Genomic DNA, 23,729 nt, shown 5'->3' with positions numbered 1-23,729 from the left:
AGAATGTCTTACCAATTACAATGCTACTTTGGTTCTCAACTGCTTTGAAACGCATCGAATTCGATACTCAGCGTATTTTGATTTGAAAATTTTGTCCCGGTATTCATTGTTTATTTGGTACTCAATGCATAAGCTAGAACTTGTTGATGTCTACGTTATTCCTTGTGGGGAAAAAATTGTTTGGTCCTCATTATTTTGGTCCTCATTGCACCTCATTAACTATGAGTACCGAGGTACCCCTGTACTGATGGGTAAAATACACTGACTGTATTGAAGTTCTCCATACATGGAAGGACCTTTTCTCTGGAATTGACCACTCTGCTGAGCCCTGAAAGTTATTTTGTGAATAGACCAATTCCATTCATGGCATCTTGAATACCTATGACACCTTCCTTAAAGCCCCAAAAGGCATATACTATGCTCTTACAACCATTACTGAGAATGTCTACATTCATTCCAATCACATGTTGTTTATATTGATTTATTATCAGTTAAATAATAATCAGTTATATGATTATCAGTTGCTACTGATATTTTTTTTTAATCCCATTTATATCCCGCCCTTCTCCGAAGACTCAGGGCGGCTTACAATTTAAAGCACAAATCAATGTGCTTAGCAATAGCCTTCATTCTATGTATATGCCTGCTTATTAGGGCTTTCGCGCCCCCCCCCAAGCGGCATTATTACAAAGTCAGCTTAATTGCCCCCAACAATCTGGGTCCTCATTTTACCTACCTCGGAAGGATGGAAGGCTGAGTCAACCTTGAGCCTGGTGGGACTCGAACCTGCACTAATTGCAGGCAGCTGGTGTTACTTAATTGCACTAAGTAGTTTAAATTTATTTCTTAAATTTCTATGCCGCCCATCTCCCTCCGAGGAAGCAGTTTATGTAGCTACTTTGATACATAGGAAGCATATCATTGCTTAAATTGTGAAGGAAATATTGAATGATGGACAAGCGACATTTTCCTTTGCCATCTCTTCTCTTACGGTTATTTCAAAATGAATGGAACTCTTGGTCCCACTTATCTTGAAATAATAAAGATACACATAGTTCCATTTATCTTTATATCCTAGTATTACTTCTGAAGGTTGAAGGGGAAAACAGAAGCTTTCTTATTGTGAATTTCTGGCCTTCAGAATCTCACAGAAAGCATTTTTTTTAGAGCTCTGAGATTTTCAATTCCATTCTTAAATTTAAAACTGCAAATAAAGAGAGTACTGCTTTCTATTAATCATCAACCCAAGAGCAGATCTTAGTAAAGGATGGAATTAACCCCAGGATTCCTTATCTACCACATTTAAGTGTACATTTCCAACAAACTCCAAAGAATAACCACCTATCTGCAATTTTCAGTCAATGCCCTCATTTAGACTCTGGGGAGAGATAGTTCAATTTAACAGTCATAAAATATTTGCCTAGCTATGCTGGTTTTAATAAATGAACCAACTATATTATTCTGTTTAATTGCTGCATTCCAATGTTATAACCACTAATCCCCAACAGCTGGAACAGCACACAGTTTCCAATTAAATTCTAGTTCCAATTTTGCTACAGTTAACATGCTTGATAGAAGCTTCCAAGCTTAAGTTCTCACTTATTATTTTACACAACTTATAGATCATCAGTTTCCTGATGACCTATAATTTCAGGGTTGGGTTTTGTTTTTTTTCTCTAACCCCCCCACCCCCCCAAAAAAAAATTCCTAGCCAACTACAATAACTGAGAACTGGCTTTGAAGAATCTGAGAGAAGACAGCCTTTTGTATTCTTTCAGATTTCCAATGTGTCATTAATGATGGTTGATGTCATCCTTTTGTGTCAGGTCAGATCAAGATAAAGGCCCATCAGAGACTCCAAGAACGCTCTTTATTTATTAAGGGCAAATAACTGAACCTTGAAAGTCTGTCCAAGTTTCTCTCTGTCCCATCTTACACTAAACAAAATCAAAGGCAAGGACTCTTCCTGCTATACTCCACTCCACTGTGTAATTTTGGTCTTCAAGTCGTCCCTTCACAGCTTGCACATTCCTTCTCCAAAGCCAACTCTACATTCCTTCATTTATTCATTTATTTGACCCAGTCTTTGGGTGGATCACAGCATAAGACATTTTATGGCCATGAAGTGCATTGAGGGCCATGAATATGGCCCAGTTCTTGGGGCAAGAATGATACAAGCCGGAAAGCCAATTGTGAAGCAGCTTCCGTGTTAGGGTAGAAATGGATAATTGCTTGAATCTGAGTGGAAACCTGGGGGAATTTGCCTCCTTGTGAATATAGTAGTCCTTGACGTATGACCCCCAGTGAGCCCCAAATTTCTGTTCCTAAGCAAAACAGGGGCTAAGCGACTTTTGCCCCATTTTACAACCTTTCTTGTCACTGCGGTTCTTAAGTTAGTAACAAGCTTGTTGAGTGGATCTGACTTTCCCATTGACTTTGCTTGTCAGAAAATCATAAAAGGGGATCACATGATCCCAGGAGACTGAAATTTTCACATATACCCAACTGCCAACTATCCCAATTTTGATCATGTGACCATAGGGATGCTGCACTTTTTGTAAGTCACTTCCCCCCCCCCAGTGCTGTTATAACTTCAAGCAGTCATTGAACAAATGGCTCTAAGTCAAGGACTACCTATGCTGCATATTAATTAACAGGAAGCAAATTGTTATTGTTAGTTGCGAAGTCGTGTCCAACCCATCGCGATCCCATTGTCAACATTCCTCCAGGCCTTCCTGTCCTGACCACTTAAAGAAAAAAAAAAAGAAAGAGAAAAAATATGACCTGAAATACAAAAGGAACCAAGTTTAATTATTTTCTCTTTGCTAATAAACAAGACCAAGGCTTGCCCTATACTAGCTGACTACAATTGTAGACAAGTAACTACTTCAGATTGCTCTGCTTTTAAACATGTGAGGGACTTTTCAACTTTAAATTATCAAAAGGATTCAAGTTATCCCTCTTGCAGAAGCTGAGATTTGTTCACCGAATTTATAAGATCCACGTTGCCTTGATGATATTTTACCTGGAATGCAAATAAATTACTTCTCTCACACCTGTTCCCCTGTATTATTTGTCCTTAGTCTGATAAAACGCAATGAGTTTACGATTAGATCAGATCAGATTAAATCCTGGAATGGCTATCCCATTCTTTCTCTCTTCAAGTAGGGTTGTCCAAACTGTCTGTGAGAATTAAGATTCTGTGTGACCACAAAGGGATCTTCCATGTCAAATAATTTAAGCACTAAAACAGAGCAAAAACTGCAAATATCTAAGAGACACTTGGCAGCACGTCGGGCTGGCAAGAGAAGAGCCTGAATATAAGCCAATTGGTCATCTAGTTCACTGGACAGGGAATCAACATTGAGTGATATCTTAAAAAGTGTAACTTCAGTCAAAAACTAAGAAAGAATACCTCCAGCAACAATTCACTTATTTCAGCAATCTACTGTGATTGACATTTGGTAAAAAAAGATAATTGATCGGATGAGGCTACCACGCTTAAATGAAGTTTGATACTATCTAATTGCTTTTTTAAAACAGAAACAGTGATTTCTGTGGTCAAAGAAAAAGACTAATGTTTTTCTATTCTGTCCCACTTGAGTACAACAGACCCGAATAAGCTTTAAAGTAGGCAGTTTTGCCCATTCTTCATCTCTTAAAGATTTGAGTTTATGAACATACTAAAAGTTTGTTGGCTTTATTGCCTTAATGTATTGATAAGCATCTATATTCCTATTTATGAATCTAGTATAATTTATTGTTGCCATTCCTTTACAAACAAGGATTAAAAAAAGAAAATGAGTTTTTAATGTACCATCTTTTTAAAAAGTGTAGCTACAAATAGAGAAAAATGCATCACTAGCTAATAAAGAACAGGAAAAAAAATATTAAGAATTGTATAGGCTATGTGAAGAATCTCAGAATAAAGGATTACAGCAGGGGGATTTCAAACGAACTCCTTATCTTCCAATTGCTTTTTGAAAGATGGACTCAATTAACTTTAGAAGATTTGCTGAAAGGCCAAAACAAAAAAACAGCCCTGCCAAGACAAGCTTAATCAAAATCCTTAATCATCTAAAAGCTGCTATTGTATTTTTGGGTTGGAAAAGAATATTTTCAAAATGGTAAGAATGAAAGAAATGAAACAATAACAGCAATAATACAGAATGACTTATGATTTTTCTTTTTTACTGAAAGCATATGAAGCACCACTCTGATTAATGAATTGCTCTCCAATACTTCTAAGCCTTCAGATCTGAAAGTTTTAAACCATAAAATAATTACTGACAGCCAAATAAAGGGGGAAAAGGATTCCTAAATTAAATGCTCATGAGATTCATTGAAAGGACTTCCTTTAGAGCTGTTCAACAGGAAAGGATAAAGCCACAAGGAGGAGATATATTTAATTTACTCAGTTACATTATACCACAAAATACTCCCCCCTTTTTTTCTTCAACTCAAGTAAGCAATGCCAAACCACTAAGTAGTTTTGGAATTCTGATAAACTCCATCTTTTGCATAATTAATTATATTAACTGTGGGAGGAAGTAAGTAGACATTGCCAGAAGGTTGAAGTGGAGTCACCAGCCTAAAATCCTGGAAAAAGCCTCTACAAAGTCAGAGATTCAGTAGAGTGAACCAATTAATGATTCTTAGACTGACCCTGCCTACAACTCCAGATATTGTACTGATTATTTAATGTATAGTTAGTGCTCTTAGGAATAGGATGCAGGTTGCATTTGGACTAATCATGTTTAGAATTTTTCTGAGAAATAAGGTTGACAAGACAAACTGTTTATGCTATGTTTTCTGGGAATTATCATCATCCTGCTGGTTTTGTGTTTGCTTTCAATCCTAGTTAGACACTTGAGAGTCACAATTTGCTGCTTGAGTGACCATAACAAATTGGCTAAATAAATAAATTTAAAAATAGCAATAATAGATACAAGTGTTTAGGGAGAAGGGTAAGGAATCTACTGCTATAATTTACAGTTGACAATAGAAATTTAGCATCTACATGAAATAAAATAAGAAGCTTACCTAGACATCTTTGGCCAGTAGAGGACACAATGAAACCTTCAGGACATAAGCAAGCAAAACTACCTAGAGTATTACTACAGGTTCCCAGGACACAGATATTTGCTTTTTCTTGACATTCATCAATATCTGAAAGGAAAGTATATTTAGAATTACAAATAGATCTCACCTCCCCCTTCTCCACCGTGCCTTTCCCATGTGTCCTTAGGTTTTAACTGTACATGTATAGACATATTTTTAGGACTCTTAAGCCATCCAGAGTTATCCTATGGTAAGATGGGTGGCAAACAAATATGATAAATAAATGTAATGAACAAACAAATAAAAATGTAAGCCACATATTTCCTGGTGCAATTTTTGACTCTGCTATCAAGCTAGCCTTGGTTCTTTCTCTACAATAGATACCCCATGAGTGACTAAAAAAAAGGTACATGCTGGATTTAAACTATGAACCAACACTATATGAATAGATACCAGGAAAAGACCAAGATCACGCTGATTCTGAATGAGCCTCATTTGATGAGTAGGCGGGGATTTTATTGGCCAGAAGGGACCAATATTGCTTGCTATAAGCAATAGCAATAGCGCTTAGACTTATATACCGCTTCACAGTGCTTTACAGCCCTCTCTAAGCAGTTTGCAGAGTCAGAATATTGTCCCCAACAATCTGGGTCCTCATTTTACCGACCTCGGATGGACGGAAGGCTGAATCAACCTTGAGCCAGTCAGGATCGAACTCCTGTCAGTGGGCAGAGTTAGCCTGCAATACTCCATTCTAACGACTGCGCCACCATAGCTCTTGACATTAAGGTTAGTTTTTTGCCCTACTTTACGTCTTTTGACATCTAGAGTTCCTATTGCATACCAACACACTTGTCGACATCTTCCAAGGCATATCCAGGGGGACAGATGCATCTGTAAGCGCCATCCAGATTTTGACATGTACCAGGAGAACATTTACCAGGATCTAACGCACACTCATTGATATCTGTAGGAAAATAAACATTAAAAAAAATGATGAGTTCTTCTTACTTTCATATGTTTGAGTGCTACTCTTTTTGTTAGCAAAATTTACACTTAAAAAAAAAGAAGAAACAAGGAGAAAAACATTTCAAAAAAATCATAGGCAAGAAACGTTTTAACAATACAGAATTGTAATGCAATTAACAAAAGTTTGTCATAGATGCAGTTTGGATCTTGAGTGGAACATCACTTTTTCCGATACACTGTTTTTTTTCTTTAGATCCCTAGAATTCCAATTTGTTTTGACATAAATATGAAATGGATCAACAGGCTAGATAAAATGAAGCTTATGCAAGGCTTTAAAAATGAGTGCTCCTCACTCATTTATAGACAGATGAAGAAACAACTGTACACAATATACAATACTGCGTATTTTCCTCCTGTAAATATTTCTACTGGGAGAGAAAGATTTTTATGTCTGTCTTAAATTCCGACTGTGTCGGAATTATAAATAAAGATTCCAATCTGTGAGATAATTGCGAAGTTCAAAAAGGATTTTCTTTTTAAGGAACATTTTCAGATAGAAAGCACTGAACAGAAGAAGCCTTTTGTAAACTGACCAACTGGAGAAGAATTAATTAAGAAAATCTTAGAGTGTGCAGAAATGGATAGACTGACTTTAAAGATAAAAGAGAAAGAAGACTCAGTGTATTTTAGAACATGGGATAATTTCTATCAATGGCTAGAAAAATGAGTTACAGAGAAAGGAATGTGATATGTAACTTTGAATATATATTAGCAAGAAGACCACTGAGCGATTAATTAACATACTGTTTATGATATTAACTATTACCATTGTTTTTTTAAACACATGAACCCAGACATTAGGCTGTTTGCTAAACATTGAGAAGGTTATTTGGAAAAACCCTAAGTGGAATTTTCCTCCAATGGGATTTTCCCATGTATTTTACCAGGAAACATAGATAAGGCAGGCTAGAAAAGTCAGTGTCCTCCTAACCATACCCAAGCACTCCGAATTTGTTGGCGATGTCCATTTTGCTCTATGAGTTCATGGTGATGTAACACTAACCCTAAGTCCGCGGTGGCAAACCTATGGCACGCGTTGCCACAGGTGGCACGCAGAGCCCTCTCTGTGGGCATGCATGCTGTTGCCCCCGTCCTAGGCCTTCAGCTGGGCTTTATAAAATCTTTTCACTTTAGGCCTCCGTTGCCATGTGCCAAAAAAAAAAAGTTCAATCAATCCATTTCAACTTCTCACGGGGGAAAAAAAAAGATCTCGCAAAGTTGGAATTGCTTGATTGAACTTTTTGGTCCCACCCAGTCTGCCATTACCACTGCAGCCACGCCCACCCTATTGGCCATGCCCACCCAGCACCCGACGATACGTAAGTGGGTTTTGGGTTGCAGTTTGGGCCAACTGCATTTATATTCCCAAATAAGCTCTTTCTAAAAAGAGCTGCAGGAGAATATCTCCATCTTCTTCATCATTGCATATGAAAATATCGACAGTTTATACTGAAATGTGGCAAACGCTGTGATTAATTTCATGACATACCAATGCAAATCCTTCCATCAGGTGACATCTCATAACCCTCATTGCAAAGGCATCTGAAGGACCCAACCGTGTTAACACATTGGCCATTTCTGCACAAATGTCCATTTCCACTGGCACATTCATCCATATCTAAAAAGGATATGATAACAAAAAGAAAAGTAAAGAAAGAAGTAAGGGAAAGGACAGATAGTTAAAAAAGGTGGGAATGGAAGCAAATAAAAATAAAAAAGTAACTGCCTTGTACCAAAAATAGGATTTCCACCAATGGCATAAGGCTGAATCCAATCAGACTGATTCAACATCTCCAATTCTCCACAAGCTGCTTATGACTCATGAGAAACTCTTATTCCAAACCAAATGGCTGAATTCAGTCTAGGGCACAGCCCGGTCAGTCATCAGGAATCTTAACTGATATAACCATATTCAAAGAACCCCACAAGGTAAGATTTTTCTACTTCTGTTACAACATCCTCTACAACAGGGGTCTTCAAACTTGGCCCTTTTATGACTTGTGGAGTTCAACTCCCAGAATTCTTCAGCCAATTTGAAAACCTAGAGCAGGAGTAGGCAACCTCGGCTCTTTTATGACTCATGGACTTCAACTCCCAGAATTCCTGAGCCAGCCATGCTGGCTCAGGAATTCTGGGAGTTGAAGTCCATGAGTCATAAAAGAGCCGAGGTTGCCTACCCCTGACCTAGAGCAATGTCTGTCAAACTTGGCAGATTGCAGATGGATGGACTTCAAATTTTTTTTTATTGTTTTGAAATGTTTTTAAGATTTCAATTGTAATGTATGTTTTTGAACTGTGAGCCGTCCAGATTTGTTCACTGAGAAGGGTGGCTATAGAAATCAAATAAATAAATATGGTCAGCTAGTAAATGGGTACAACTGAAAAGTTTCCTTACCTATGCAGTCATTATTGTGAGAGAGGATGAATCCGATGTGACAACGGCAGTTGAAAGAGCCAACTGTGTTTCTACATGTGCCATTACCACAGGGCTCTCTTTCACATTCATTAATATCTGTGAATAGAGTAAGAAATTCCTAATGTTTCATGTATATCGTTCACAACTCAAAGGAAATACAAATCAGTCAACTAGCATGAATCCAGTTGGATATGTTGGTTTATCAGACACAACCACCAGGGTTTTGCAAAACAAACAAACAAAATGTCCCGTGCTATTTATCAGTTATACAGAAAGATGCATCCATCCATACTGCTATTAAGAGGGAGAAACCAGATTAACCAAAAATCTAGAACAGGAGAGACATAGATCAAGGGCTCTGCCTCGCAATGAAAGCTACAAGCGAGTGATGAAAACTGAGATGAAGGGATCTGAACAAGTCTAAAATTTATAAAAGCACCATCCTGAAAGAAATGTGAAAAACATTAGTAATTCTCCTGCAGACATGATTTTTTGGGGACATGACTACCCATTCTTTCCTCTGTCTAAGATGTATATGCAAGGTCTCAGGGGAAGATCAAGATTATTTTGTTTTTGAATGCATCTGTTACAAGCTTGATAACTTACAAAATATAACAGTTTAAAACTGATTTAAAACCAAGAATCAGAATAATCAGAAAGAGAAGTTTGGAAAAACTAACAACTGTTGAAAAAGCCAAAACACGACACAAGGAGTCCGTTACCTATTCTGACTCAAGACATGGGATAGTCCTAGATTCTCAAGCAGAGATGAGCAACTATGGCGACTTTATGACTTAATGGACTTCAATTCCCAGAATTCCTGAGCTAGCCATGTTCTGGGATTTGAAGTCCTCAAGTCATAAAGTTGCCATAGTTGTCCTCCTCTAATCTAAAGACTCATTTAAATAGGATTAACTAGGAGCTACAGATTACATCTGTAAAATGACCCACAGTTAACATTACCTTTCTAAAATATAAATACATACATACCCAAACACATAGTTTCATCTTCATTGGTTTTGAATCCCGTGTGGCAACGACAGGTATAACCTCCTTCACGGTCTATGCAATCACCATGGCTACAAATATTGGGTATCTCTACACACTCATTGCGATCTGAAATCATAGAAAGCTTAAAAATTTCAGAATTTTTCAGCAAGAGAACAACCGGGGGGGGGGGGAAGAGAGACAGCTTTGCATACCTTTTCAAACTTTCCAAACATGAAAAGCTGACTTACTTATTTCTTAACAGGAACACAAAGCACTAAATTAGTTTTAAATTTTGGAGAAAACTATGACGAGTTGAAGTAAAAGAATTTGGCACGTAAATAGTTCTTCTTAAAGCATTATAAGGAAAAAAAATAATGCAATCTTAACAGTACAATGGATTAAAAATCTAAACAAGTTCAACCTATTGTATCTTTCGGTATGAGTGCGACTTAAAATGACACACTTATCAAGCTGCTAATATTGTATTTTATTTTCCTTTCCTGAGCAAAATTCAGGGAAATAAAGTCTCTGCCAACAGATATTAAGGTACATTGTTGGTTGTCTCAGTTTTTGACCTGGAGCTTCCTGTTACTATTGCAGGGAAGAAGTTTACAGACTTATTATTTTTAACAAGATGCTAAATCACCCTAAAGAATCCAAATCTTTCACTCTCAGAGTGAAAATCTATTTCTGCGTCTACACCCTTTTCCTGCAAAAATTGCAGATCTATAGGAAAAGGTGCTCTTCCTTCAAATACGGCTAAGAAAATGCCCACAAAAACACTGCCACTGCTATATATACCAGACAGACACGTGGCCCACGACACGCCTCAAATCCCTATTGTGGAAAAGAAAAAAAGTCTGCTTCATTGATATTGCAGTATCAGATGATGCACGAATTGAAGAGAAACAGCTAGAAAAAAAATAACATAATACCACGATCAGCACATTGAAGCTGAGCGATTGTGGAGGAAAAAAATGAATGGTTGTACCAATAACAATAGAAGCTCGATACCCAAAGGGCTGCCTAGATACATGGAAATTTTGAATTCATTAGAGCTGAATATCCTGACTTTGTAAAAACAAATCCACTTTATTTGGTACTGCCTATATACCCAGATGCAACTTTAACAAAACTTAGGTTCTTTAATTAGGACTTGAACTGTTAAGTTTTTACTAGTCCCAGACTGTGAATCAAACTGAAGATTAACCATGATAAAAATAATAGAGGTATTAGAATTCCTTACAAATAGGTGATCAATGAATTCTAATTTGAGTTTAATTATGGGGAATTTTAACTGTTGTTATGACTTTCGGTTGATATTTAATTGTTGTTAGTTACTTAGTCACAGAGATAGACAGAAAGAGGGAGAGTTATGAAACTAAATTTGCCCTTTAAAACAAATAGGGAAAATCATTTTTTAAATATATAGTACTGCAACACTTTGAGGTTTGGTGGTTTAAATCAGCCGCTTACATTGCTGCAGAGATAAAAATTACTACAGTATGTTTATATGAAGAGCATGTTTAAATCTGGGTATTCTACACTTAGCAAAAAAACCCACTGGCATCTGTTATGCTGAGGAAAGACTGCATTCTCTTTGGCTAAGTTGTGACTGAATTTTTCAGTCTAAGAAAATATAAACATTGCAAAGTTTCTTTGGCATCTTTGTGAGTGGAAAAAAAACAATTTATAGACTCAAGGTCAAAATAACATGACACTGCATTTTAAAAAAACAGAGTTTTAATGCAGCTTTTGTGCTTGTGTGCATTTTAAGAGAAGTATCCCTATTCCAGCAATCAATTAGCAAACTTATCTATTTTACAATATTGTACAATAGCATTAGTACTTACCAACACATCTTCCAACAGATGTAAATCGATAACCAGGTTTACAATCACAGCGGAAGCTCCCTGGTGTATTCACACAATCTGCATTTTGAGAACAAACTGGTCCATTGTGGCATTCATCTATATCTATTGGAAGTAATACAAAAAAAAATCTTAGAATTGGTCATTGGTATTAGAGATTACATGCATGATTTATGATTCATTTCAGAAAAAAAGACTTTGAATTTGAATTAAAGCAAACATTAATCAGAATAGAGCTGCAAGGGACCTTGGAAGTCTTCTAGTCCAACCCCAGGCTCAGGCAGGAGACCCTATATACCATTTCATACATACATACATACATACATAGGCACACACATATTGCACAGCTCCTAAACGAGATTTTACTTTGCAACCATACAGTCCCAGGAGGAGGTGAATTTTAAAGAACTGCAGATAGATACTATGAACTGAATCCAAAATATAGCTCAGCAATATTAGGAAGGATGTAATGGAACTCTCTGACTCTGGGAATAAATGTGATATTTTTGCACAATATTATAGTCATAAACATCTGTGCCTTCCTTCCATAAAATATGATAAATGTTGAGCAGCATCCCTCTTTGGCCAACAAGCACTCTGAAAGAGGATCAGAAGAATCAAAACAGTCTCGCCTTAAGGTACTGCTACACCTTGACTTACGAATTTAACAACTGCCTGACGTTATGACTGTGCTGCAGAAAGCAACTTGTTATAGCAATAGCAATAGCACTTAAGATTTATATATCGCTTTATAATGCTTTACAGCCCTCTCTGAGCGGTTTACAGAATCCAAAGGCTGAGTCAACCTTGAGACGGTCAGGATCAAATTCCTGGCAGTGGGCAGAGTTAGCTTGCAATACTGAACTCTAACCATTGTGCCACCATGGCTCTTGCATGTTATGACTGACACTGCATCCCCACAGCCACGTGGTTGTAGCTGTAAATGCTTGGCACCTGGCCCCTATTTATGAGTTGCAGTGTCCTGCAGTGACGTAATGATGATTGGTGATCTTCCTAGCCAGCGTCAGACAGTCAAAGAATAGGGGAAGCTGAATTCATTTGATGACTGCAGGATTCATTTAATAACCATGGGGAAAATGCTCATAAAGTCAGATCCATGATGGCTAGCTTAGCAACTGCATCACTTAGCGACCAAAATTCTGGTCCCAATTTTCATCGTGAGTCGAGGACTACCTGTACTTATTGATAAATGGGGTGCTACAGCACAAATAATGGGACGCGGTGGCTCAGTGGGTTAGGACGCTGAGCTTGTCGATCAGAAGGTCGGCAGTTTGGCGGGTCGAATCCTGAGTGCCGCGTAACAGAGTGAGCTCCTGTTACTCATCCCAGCTTCTGCCAACCTAGCAGTTCGAAAGCACGTAAAAATGCAAGTAGAAAAATAGGGACCACTACGGTGGGAAGGTAACAGCGTTCCGTGTGCCTTTGGCATCTAGTCATGCCGGCCACATGACCACGGAGACGTCCTCAGACAAGCGCTGGCTCTTCGGCTTTGAAACGGAGATGAGCACCGGCCCCTAGAGTCGGAAACGACTAGCACGCATGTGCGGGGGAACCTTTACCTTTAACTTACAGCACAAATATGCAGTCTCCCAAAATGAGACTCTCTGAGAATCCAGCCTTCTTGGTGGCAAGCAGTGTTATTTCCATCTCTACCTACCTCAGGTGATTCTGAGTGAAAGTTTCTTACCTTCGCAGATCAGTAACTTGTCATTGTAAAAGAATCCACCTGAACATTCACATCGGAAGCTGCCAGGCATGTTTATGCAAATTCCATTCTCACATACACCTGGGATCTCACGACACTCGTCAATGTCTGCATTAAGAGACAACAGAGGTACAAATGTTCAAAACAATACTTTTACCTAATTATGCCCCCAAACGATCCTTTTTAAAAAAATAAATAAATCTCAAAATATTTCTCTTAAGCGACGAATGTATTGCTAACGGTTCTGTCTCCTCTATCACGTAGTAGTCTGGTTTGTTCCTCATTTGAATAAAAAAAAGAAACAAAAAGAAAAAAAGAAAAGAAAAGAAATTCTGTCTAAGAATATTGCTGGCTTCATTCCCATGAATTCCTCCATTTTCCCACTAGGGTTCAGATTTGTGAACCATTTCCCCACTTATACTGTGTGAAAAATATTCCCTCTCAAGCTTCTCCCCCCCCCCCGCCCCTCACACTCTCTGTCAAAGTGCACACAAATAAAATGCCTTCCCACCCTCGCCTCCCAACAACACAATGCCCTCAGGAACCAATGTGAAAGGTTAGATAAAAATCAGGGCTTTAAAAAGAGAAGACGCCCAGCATTTTTCCAACCCAGAGCAGAATGTCAACCGTTTGAGAATCTTTCCACCTATGCTGGGTGTTTACTGAAGTTGGGTTATAACATCCTGCAAACTTTCTACTGCCTGTATCCCAAGCCGGGGAATCATAGAGGCCAACTATGAGGACCCAGCAAGGAGAAGCGGGTGGGCTGGCATAGGCTGGCAACCATCCACATGAAGGCTGGGTCCTAACTGCATTGTTTAGTCTTCAGAATTTCCTGAGAAAAGGCAAAAAAATATACCTTCCTTCCCTCCACAAGGATTAAAAATAAAACTTGTTAATAGAATGTTGCTCACCAACGGGTAATCCTGTAAAAATGTCTATAAAGTAACCGGGCCTTTGACTTCCACAGAGACTTGAAAACTCATCTAAAATGATAAAAAAAGAGGAAGGATTCCATGTGAATTAAAAAAAAAAGTTCCACAGAAATAAAATAACAATGCTGTTTCTCCAGCCAACTTATAGCAACTGTTTAATGCACTTCTTAGATGCATCTATTTATTTTTTTATATAATAAAATCATGAGTAGGTTCCCGCTCTTCAAGATCTCTTTTTAAGAGACCAATATGGCTATTGGCAATAGGGAAGGGTAGGTTCTCAGTGATGGGTCCAAGATCATCAACTGATCTCCTGGTTGGACAGACAACAACTCTTTAATGGCATTGAAACAATTCAAGTGACACTAATAGTTGTTTATATACCCATTTTAGCTAGTATATGGCTACCATCTCTGGCTGAGCTGCTTTTGCAAGCACTAGGCAAGGTCAGTGGGCAGATATAAGCCCAAAAGGAAGCATATCACATACAACTTCCAACTTTCTAGGAAAAACTAAACAACCACCCCCCCCCAATAAGGATTAAATAAGTTATATTCATCCCTTCTACCTGAATTGATCTTTCTGTTACAAGTTTAGCCTTGGTAAATCCGTGGCACCATATGAAGTGCAGGCCAAACAGTACCAATTCACAGAATCCCAAATATGTATGGAAAGGTTTCCACTGCAAACCCAAACTTTGCATCTCTGATCTACATCCATCCCTTGGTAGCCCACAAGGTTTATTTACACTACTCACATATTCACGGACGATGTTGCTCACTTTGGTAATGAAACGTCTGTAAGAAAACCACCCTGCTCCGAGAGCACCAAGGGCCCCACAGTTCAACCCTAAGCTACAAATATTCTATCAGTTATATGTTCAAAATATGCACAATCGCCTTCAGAATCCTATCAAAGCACACTGTATAAAACCTGCTACATAAATTTGATTGGTAAATGAATTACTAAAGGGGACAGTGGTATTCTGTTGGAAGGGCATAGAACTTGTGTTCTCTCTTGCTTCCCCCCACCCCCTTTAACCACAGTACAAACCAGTGCTCGGGATGGGACATTGTTCACAAGGTCTGTTCCAGCCTCGTCCAATATTGTAAGAACAGCAACACATTTTTTTGGTCATGTTAAAAAGCAGCTCTCCATCACAGGTTTGATTGTCAGCATTGTAGTTCCTGTAGCAGAGGCTTCTCCTCATATCTGCAACAAGGGAGAAGAAGCATGTCAGCAGTCCACCATCATCATCATCAATCATCATCATCACAAAGCCTCTTAGCCTCCTTCCTTCCTAATGAACTCCATTCATAATAAAGTTCATTAGTTAAGAGGAAGGAAGTTCACATCTCTTGAAATGTAGCTTCACCTGTTTGGTGAAATCCATCTCAGGCTTGCAATCTACTTTGTACCTGCAAAGGTCTACCTTAAAAAAAATTCTGTGCAAATGTGTGTTCCCAATTCATTTAATGAAGAAGAGGAGAGAAAAAAATACAGGTAGTTCTCCATTTACGTATGGTTGTGATGCGGTTCTGAAGTTCTATTCGGGGTCACGTGACCACATGTCAGGCACAATCCTCGTTTTGGCCATTTGCAGCATCCCATATTTCCATGACATTTCCACCTTGCCAAAAGTTAGCATTTACTTCTGGTTTTCAGCAAAACCTGCCCATGATGATCCATTGATTCATTTAACAGCTGAACTGTTCACTTACTGATCATTCCAAAAAAATCGGGTTGGTCATGTTGGTGATCTGATTTAAGACTGTCCTGTCTTACAACCATGATGAGCAGGCTCATTAGGATTATAAGTTGAGAACTAACTAATTTGATAGATTCAACCGTCCCTAAATCCAGTTAGGAAGAGAAGAATCAGCTGGATGAAATAGTCTATCTGGATGGTCTTGAATCAAAATCTGCATATAAAAAAATGACCAATGAGTGCACAGAAAACATCTCAAAGTCACTGTGACATCAAACTGCCTTAGACTAGGGCCAGGGGTAGGCAACCTTGGCTCTTTTATGGCTCATGGACTTCAACTCCCAGAACTCCTGAGGCAGCATAGCTGCCTCAGGAATTCTGGGAGTTAAAATGTGTCTAAGTATTTACTAAGCTTATTTCAAATATCATAAATTTATATATTGATATAATGGAAATTTGGCTTATGGATCCTATGTTTGATGTTAAAATTTTGGTTATGTATAGGTAGAAGTAGATTGATAAATATAGACTCTCCTATTGGTAACTTGTGATGTATTAGGATATGAAATAAACAATGTTTATTTGGTAGAAGCTAGCTATTTAAATATTGGGTGTATGTTAGATGATACAATTTTTGGTGTAATAAAATAAGGGAACTTTGGGTTGTGAATACTATTTGGGATGTTAAAGGTTAAACTTGGATACCATAATTAACATCAAAATTAGATAAAATTTAATAGCAGGATATAGATATACCTTATCAAAATTGGATTGACAAAGTCTTCTTTAATTGACTATGCTATTCCTAGAAATTTGTTAGTTTAAATAAGTTGTATTGAACGTTGAGGGAAATAGAGAAGGATGCTATGATAATGTAACCTGAACTATGTATTGAAAACTCTGTTACTCAATTGATGACTACCCAGATATCATGATGCTTTCTAAATATATCAGTTGTAATTTGAAAAACTAATAAAACTTGTTTTTAAAAAAGGAATTCTGGGAGTTGAAGTCCACAAGTCATAAAAGAGCCAAGGTTGCCTACCCCTGGACTAGGCTCCTCAGTCAGTTGTTGACTAGACATACTGAAGAAGTGAAGCTTGAAACACAGAAAAAATCTAACTATTGGGATACAATCTGCTGAGAAGATCTTCTATGCAACCTCTCTCCACCTCACCACCCACAAACAAATGCACAGAACCAACAATGAGTAATGTTCTTCCATAACTGCAGCCAGCTTAATCTCAGTATGTTATATGCAAATTTATTATTTTTTTTAGGAAATTACTCCATTAGTACTCCAATTTTGTTTTCCATTTGTACTCCAATTTTTTTCCCCAAGATCAAGAATCTTGGTTGATCCTTCCTTTAGAGACAAAACAAGATAACTTTATGAGTCAGGTCCTTTGTGAGAAATCACCTCTTCTCTTTAACTTGTTTTTCTGTTAAGTAAAGCTGTCTCCACTACTGCCAGGCTGCAAATTTAACAATGACTGTAAAGTTACGTCATCATCTATGGAAAAATGTGCTCCTTGCAGAAGCATCCAAAATCCCACGAATGTCATTTGGATTTCCTAATTATGAAATGTGGAGCGTGTTCTTCAAGGGGCCTCAAAACCTTGGCAGAAGAACACATGCTAGTGTCCGTCAGCCATTTCTTTAAAATCTTGCTCCATTTATGATTTCATATCCTTCTTGAAAAATATTGGAAGATGATGCCACACGGTTTTGGCTTAGCTTTGCTTATGCATGTTGAGTTCATTTGAGTTTGGAATTTCAAAAGAAAAAATAAAAATAAAAATTAAGCAGAAGGGCAAGGCTAAAATACCAAGGCTGAATTGGAACGTAAATCCTGAAATAACAAAGTTGTGCACTACAGTTTGCGTCTTGAATTAATTTCTTTTTACCTGACTATGCCTCCTTAATGTGAGGATTTTCCAGAGTTACATAAGATGCAATTTCCACAAACTGGACTTTGCAAAACACAGGAGCTGCAATGCTTGCATCTTTGTACATGCACAAACACGGCAGCTGGTGATTTGCATGTGCACAAAAATGGTGCCAAAGAAATTTCCAACATACAAGAGTCCTTAGAATAAAACGTGGAGTCAACTTTCAGTCATTCTCACTATTTTTTTAAAAAATTCCATTTATATCCCGCCCTTCTCCAAAGACTCAGGGCGGCTTACAAGCTTAGCAGTAGCCTTCATTCTATGTATATGCCTGCTTATTAGGGCTTTCACACACACCCCAAGCGGCATTATTACAAAGTCAGCTTAATTGCCCCCAACAAGCTGGTTCCTCATTTTACCTACCTCGGAAGGATGGAAGGCTGAGTCAACCTTGAGCCTGGTGGGACTCGAACCTGCACTAATTGCAAGCAGCTGGTGTTACTTAAGGAGGCATTAGCCCACTGCTCCACCAAGGCTTCAGTTTGGGGGTAAGCAGCTGGATAATATGACCCTACCTGAGCTACGTTTACGTAAAAAAAAACCTAGCCATCTTCTCTGCCTCTCTCTGCTCCAAAATGGTTAGAGAAGCAGCATGATCTGTTTCAGAGGATTTTTCCCCCTCCTTTCATCCGATTAAATAACAATTTAATAACAATTTTTTAATCTGGAAAAAGAAATGCAGGCAATCTTACCCATACAATTATTTCCACCGTTGACTTGCAGATAATCCGGAGGACAAATACAAGTGAAATTTCCAATGGTGTTATAGCAGGTTCCCGGGCCACAAATACCAGCTATGTCACATTCATTAACATCTGCAAGGAAAACACAAAGCTGGCAGTTTAGATTGATAACAGAGAAAGAAAGAGGGAAAGAGAGAAAGATTTATTGTGGCTTAAGACTCTCTCTTGTCCACATCCATGTTAGCTGACAATCATTTACTACGGAGACAAAGTAATTGCCATATGCTCAAGAGACATCTCTGTTACGTTACTTTACTGCTGAATCCAGTTCTGGCATTAAAAGTAAGACAGAGGTCTGGATATTTTGTCACTGTTGTTTAGGACCTACTGAAATCAAAGTCTAGCTGGACTGGGATTTGTTTAGAATACCTCAAGATTTAAGCTACTGTTTAAAGCAGTGTTTCTCAACCTGGTCAACTTTAAAACATGTGGATTTCCACTTTCAACATTCCCCACCTGTATTAAAATCGCCAAAGTTGAGGAACACTGGTTTAAAGTGAGTTGCATATGGGTAAAATGGACTAATAAATCTATATTCCCAAATTAATGGGAATAAGAATAATAATTTGTCATTCACCTTTAAAGCATTTCTAGTACTAACAGAAGAGTTGCATTGTATAGAAAGAAACTATACTGATAAGATCCTAAACAAAGGAAGTGTAAAAGTGTAAAATCGGTAATAGGTAAAGAAAGCAAAAAAGATTAAGAAAGGAAATATACAAGAATGATTGAAGATGCTTGTAAAGTTCAGTGGATATTTCACACCAACTTTTAATTCACTAATTCTGCTTCTATAGTTCAGCATGCTTCTAATATATTTTGGAGAACGATTGCGTTCTTTGAAGGAGGTTATTTTCCCTCCTTTACAGAGGGCTTGTAACCCCTCTGTGAACCTGTGTTATGTGTGAATGGCCACACTTTCGTTGGAGAGTCAAGCGGAGGAGTCAAGCAGGGAATTAGTCTGGAATCTTTACATAGGCACAAGAGGGCAAGATCTGACCCTCTTGAATACCATTGAACCTTATCAAGTCTGGCCCAGGCACAAACTGCCAATATGAGAAGATTCTTGTGAAATAGGCATTGACTAATAAATTAGCTAACTGAATTCTGCATGTGTGGACTTGGCTGTTCACACCGGATAACTTCTCGAGGAGAAAGTGAGTGGGGCCAGAGCTAATTCTGGAAGTGGATTTGCTAGAATCCCCAATAAACAACAACACATTTGTGATTCTCTTACCATCACATACTCGTGTCTCTTCATTTAATTGGTACCCAGTTGGACACTGACACTGAAAGCTACCAAATGAATTGATGCACTTTCCTCCTTGACAAAGTCCAGGCAGTTCTTGACATTCATCAATATCTGTCCACATAAAATTAGCATCTTGTTAGCAAATTAAACGGACAAAGCTTAGCTAAGAGTAATCAGTGTAGTATTATGATGTCTAGAGAAAGAGCACAAGTGGACATTACCCTCCAAAATGACTGTAATGGGATTGGGTCGAAATCCTTCTCCTCCTGGACATAACTGCTTGTATTCAGCTGAAAGGAGAAAACAATATTATTAATAGGACATTTTTGCTTTGCCAAAAAAGTAGTCCTTTTCTCCTTTCAGCATGCTTCTTCCAACCCTGAGTCCTTCAAATTGAAGATTCCATGAATGAAAACAAGCATTGCCCCTACATAACACATTCATGAGATATACACACAGCTTCTGTTCAATTCACTCCACGCCCCCAAATTAAATTTGCCATTCTCATTCTTATTTTCAAATACATATTTTTTGTTTGTTTGTTTTAAAGTCAGCAGATTGTCAGGCTGAGCCCGAGGGAGGGGTCAAGCATGTCATCAGTCTCGAGCCCCTTCATGCCCACAAAATATCTAAGTCTAGGCTACCTTGAATTCCACTGACTCTTACCTACCGCCAATTTGCTTTAACCATTAGTAGCTTGGATTATTATAGAGAGCCTCAGCGTGCAATCAACCTGTAGCCCTTGGAACCAGCTCACTTCCTGATTTATTCCGCCTGTTAATTCTCCTATAAATAAACTATCTCCATGTAATTCTGGTTATATTCTGTCTCTTAGGAAGCAAGCAGTTGAAAGCATAAATCAGCTCTAAATTTGCCCTTTTCCATCTCACTTACTTGAATTCACAGCCGGACACTGTTCACAAGGAATGCCCCAAGCTTTACCAAGGGAACAACAGCAAGAAGCCTTGGAAACACCAATGCCAATTTCATTACTGCAAGCTGTATCGCCATTATCACCTCGAGGTTTAATTTCCAAATAACAGTAACCAGAGCGTGTATCTAAAGAAAGCAAGTAGCAGATGCTCAAACATTATCAATCCATAAAAATACAGAATAAAAGAACAGTTCCCATATAAGCCGTGAGGCGGGCACTTCTTTGACGTTCCTGTTCACGCATTGCTCAATTCATCAGAGGCTTCTCAACTTCTGACAAACTTTTTAAATTACTAATTGCCAGGTATATGTTTTTATTTCAAGAGCCGAACCATGTATTTATTGCCTCTTCCCAAAACATTGCTATAATTTACTTATTTGTTAATCTTGTAGACCATTGATTCATCTAGATCAGGGGTGTCAAACTCAATTTCATTGAGGGCCACATCAGCATTGTGGTTGCCCTCAAGGGGCCAGGTAGGTTTGGCCAGGGTGGGCATGGCCTACTGGGTGGGCGTAGCTAGAGTGCGTATGGCCTACTGGGTGGGCGTGGCCAGCTCTGCATCATTCGCATCAAGGGTGCCTATGGGGGCCTGGGCAGGAGTGGGAAAGATCTGAGGGTCTCTGGCAGGAGGAGGGTCTCTGGGCCAGGGCCAAGGCAGTGGGGGCCGTTCCCTCACTGTTTCCAGGATGGCTTCGCGGGCCACATGAAACCACTTCGCGGGCCGGATCTGGCCCCCGGGCCTTGTGTTGACATGTCTGATCTAGATTTAGAACAGCTTACCACAACATTACTTACCCACACAGCCAACACGAGTTGGATTCAGCTCAAAATCTGGGGGACATTCACAGGTATAACTGCCTGCAATGTTGTGGCAAGTGCCACTGATACATGTTGTGGGATCTGCACATTCATTGATATCTGCACAGAGGGAAAAAGGCAGCATTAATCTACAAGTCAGCAAAAGACTCTAGTGCTCATTTAATAAGGACACTAACTCACATTCCGATCACATTCAGGAATGTTCAATTTAACTACTTTATGGATAGAAGAGAATTTAGAACAGCAAGCTTAATTTGATACCTAGTGAGTTTTACCTTCTTTGGATTTAAAAAAAATGTCAAGAATGTAAAATAATATACCATTGGCAAAAAGCACAAAAATGGATTTTAAGAAAGCCTTAAACATATTGGAGTTGGTTGGCTGTAAGAAATATTTTAAAAATAAAACAATAACTAGGAAGGCTTACTTGGGAAGTGGCTGCAAGTGCCCAAGAAATCTCTGGGCAATGCCCAGTTTGACCAAATTAACTAGCTAAATAACTAAAGTTCTACTAAGCTCCAAACTACAATGTTTAAGGTTTCTGAAATATGTATTTAAATACAAGAGGGGAAAAAAGTCAACTCTAGCTGCTCAGTCATTTTTCCGTGCTTTTTTAGTGGCTTATATGAGCAATGATTATACGAAAGTTAAGACAGTTATTAAATTGACCAAACTACTAAGTTACCTGTGCAGTTACCGCCACTTCTGTCCAGCTCATATCCTGTCTCACACTGACATCGGAAGAAGCCAGGAAGATTGTGACAGGTTCCATAGACACAGATGTTGGAAAGAGTGCACTCATTAATATCTGTAATGAGACAGTTGAGAAGAAATAGGAGATGGTTAAATTTATGTTGACCTAAGCAAGAATCGAAAGTCACAGCATGAGCGTAATCTGGGATCGTTCTCCTTTTGCGAAAGTGACAAAAGCAGCTGCATTGGTTTCACTCTTTCTGCACATGTGGGCAACATCATAACACAGGGTTTCTCAACCTTGGCAACTTTAAGAGGGGTGGACTTCAACTCCCAGAGTTCTCCAGCCAGCCTTGCTGGCTGGGGAATTCTGAGGATTGAAGTCCACCTTTCTTAAAGTTGGCAAGGTTGAGAAACCCTGTCATAACACACATGCGAAAAGCTGTGGGCTGTGGGCTTAGGCAGGGCTTTTTTTGTCATAGAACGCTCAGAACGGAGTTCTGGCACCTTTTTTGGATGGAAACTTGTAGGGTAGGCAAGTCGGGTTGTATGACATGTGTGAGTTCCGGCACCTTTTTCTTTTACAAAAAAAGCACTGGGCTTAGGTCACCATGATGCAACACTGCGTCTTTCATTCTGCTCTTCCTGCTGACTCTGAAACATCGAATTACGATATCCAGTTAAAAACAAAACCAGATGAGTGCAGGATTTTTTTTTCTTTGTTAACTACTAATCTCTACAAATTTAATCGCTACGAAGCCCAAGCCTCTCCTCTTTGGTGCCTCGTTCCCTTTCTCCCCTTGACTTTTGCCCCTAAAAGCTATGATTTTAATCTTCTTTAATTTTCTATGAGAAAGGGTTTTTACCAAAGAATCCAAAGGAAATTAATTGATGCTCTGTGGGAGTAGCAGGGAGTGTCTTTAGTCTTTCCAACTGCAACAGTTGTGCTAATCTCTCAACTTATTTCCTTTGTTCGAGACACTGAGAATCAAGAATTACTTCTGCATTTTCACAGACCCACCCAATATATACTTTTTGGTCATGACCAAATATTTTTGTTCAGATACAAGTTGCAGCATACAAAAGGATCGATCTTTACAGCCAACTGTTTATCTCAATATCACACCACATTTTTCCTTCAGGCTTTTACAAGAATTATGTCTTGATACATATCTATGACATGCGATTATTCTTGGCAATTAAAATGCAAAATTAACATAACTGCTAAGATGAACAATGCCAAAAGTGATACTCAATTATAGCATCTCTGTAACTCTTTGCTGTCTTATTGTTTGCTCAAGGAAAAACCTCGGGTTTAGTACAGTGTTTAATCATATTTTAACCTGTGAGGTTTTAATGTTTCAATACTTTTTTTTCTTGTTTTATAACTTGTAAGCCACCCAAAGTGACACGGGCAGCATAAAAATTTAACAAATTTAATAAATAGAAAGGCAGCTTTACTTGGAACAGCTTACATCCTGTGAATATATCTCTATCACCATCCAACACCCACATCTGCCTGTCACAACTCTTAGAGAAGGACTCCATAGGAATGAATTCAAGGGAGGTTGGACTTCATTCACTTGTGGCTATGTAA

The 23,729-nt window shown here is 38.5% G+C and overlaps 1 protein-coding gene across 1 annotated transcript in view; it reads right to left on the bottom strand.

The window, feature by feature from the left end:
• FBN1 (fibrillin 1) overlaps positions 1-23,729 on the bottom strand; it is a 168,262-nt gene that overhangs the window by 18,841 nt on the left and 125,692 nt on the right. The window contains exons 37-51 of the mRNA XM_081337040.1: positions 22,125-22,247; positions 21,416-21,538; positions 20,578-20,742; positions 19,905-19,973; positions 19,669-19,794; positions 18,381-18,503; positions 15,082-15,240; positions 14,008-14,079; positions 13,076-13,201; positions 11,350-11,472; positions 9,497-9,622; positions 8,486-8,602; positions 7,580-7,708; positions 5,906-6,028; positions 5,044-5,169 (exon numbers count right to left, since the gene is read on the bottom strand). Of these exons, the coding sequence (XP_081193166.1) occupies positions 5,044-5,169; positions 5,906-6,028; positions 7,580-7,708; positions 8,486-8,602; positions 9,497-9,622; positions 11,350-11,472; positions 13,076-13,201; positions 14,008-14,079; positions 15,082-15,240; positions 18,381-18,503; positions 19,669-19,794; positions 19,905-19,973; positions 20,578-20,742; positions 21,416-21,538; positions 22,125-22,247 (1,830 nt within the window). The remainder of the gene's footprint in view (positions 1-5,043; positions 5,170-5,905; positions 6,029-7,579; positions 7,709-8,485; positions 8,603-9,496; positions 9,623-11,349; positions 11,473-13,075; positions 13,202-14,007; positions 14,080-15,081; positions 15,241-18,380; positions 18,504-19,668; positions 19,795-19,904; positions 19,974-20,577; positions 20,743-21,415; positions 21,539-22,124; positions 22,248-23,729) is intronic.

Source organism: Vipera berus, assembly GCF_964194415.1.
Source record: "Vipera berus genome assembly, chromosome: 12".
Taxonomy (NCBI): Eukaryota; Metazoa; Chordata; class Lepidosauria; order Squamata; family Viperidae; genus Vipera; species Vipera berus.
This window is presented reverse-complemented; position numbering and strand designations above follow the sequence as displayed.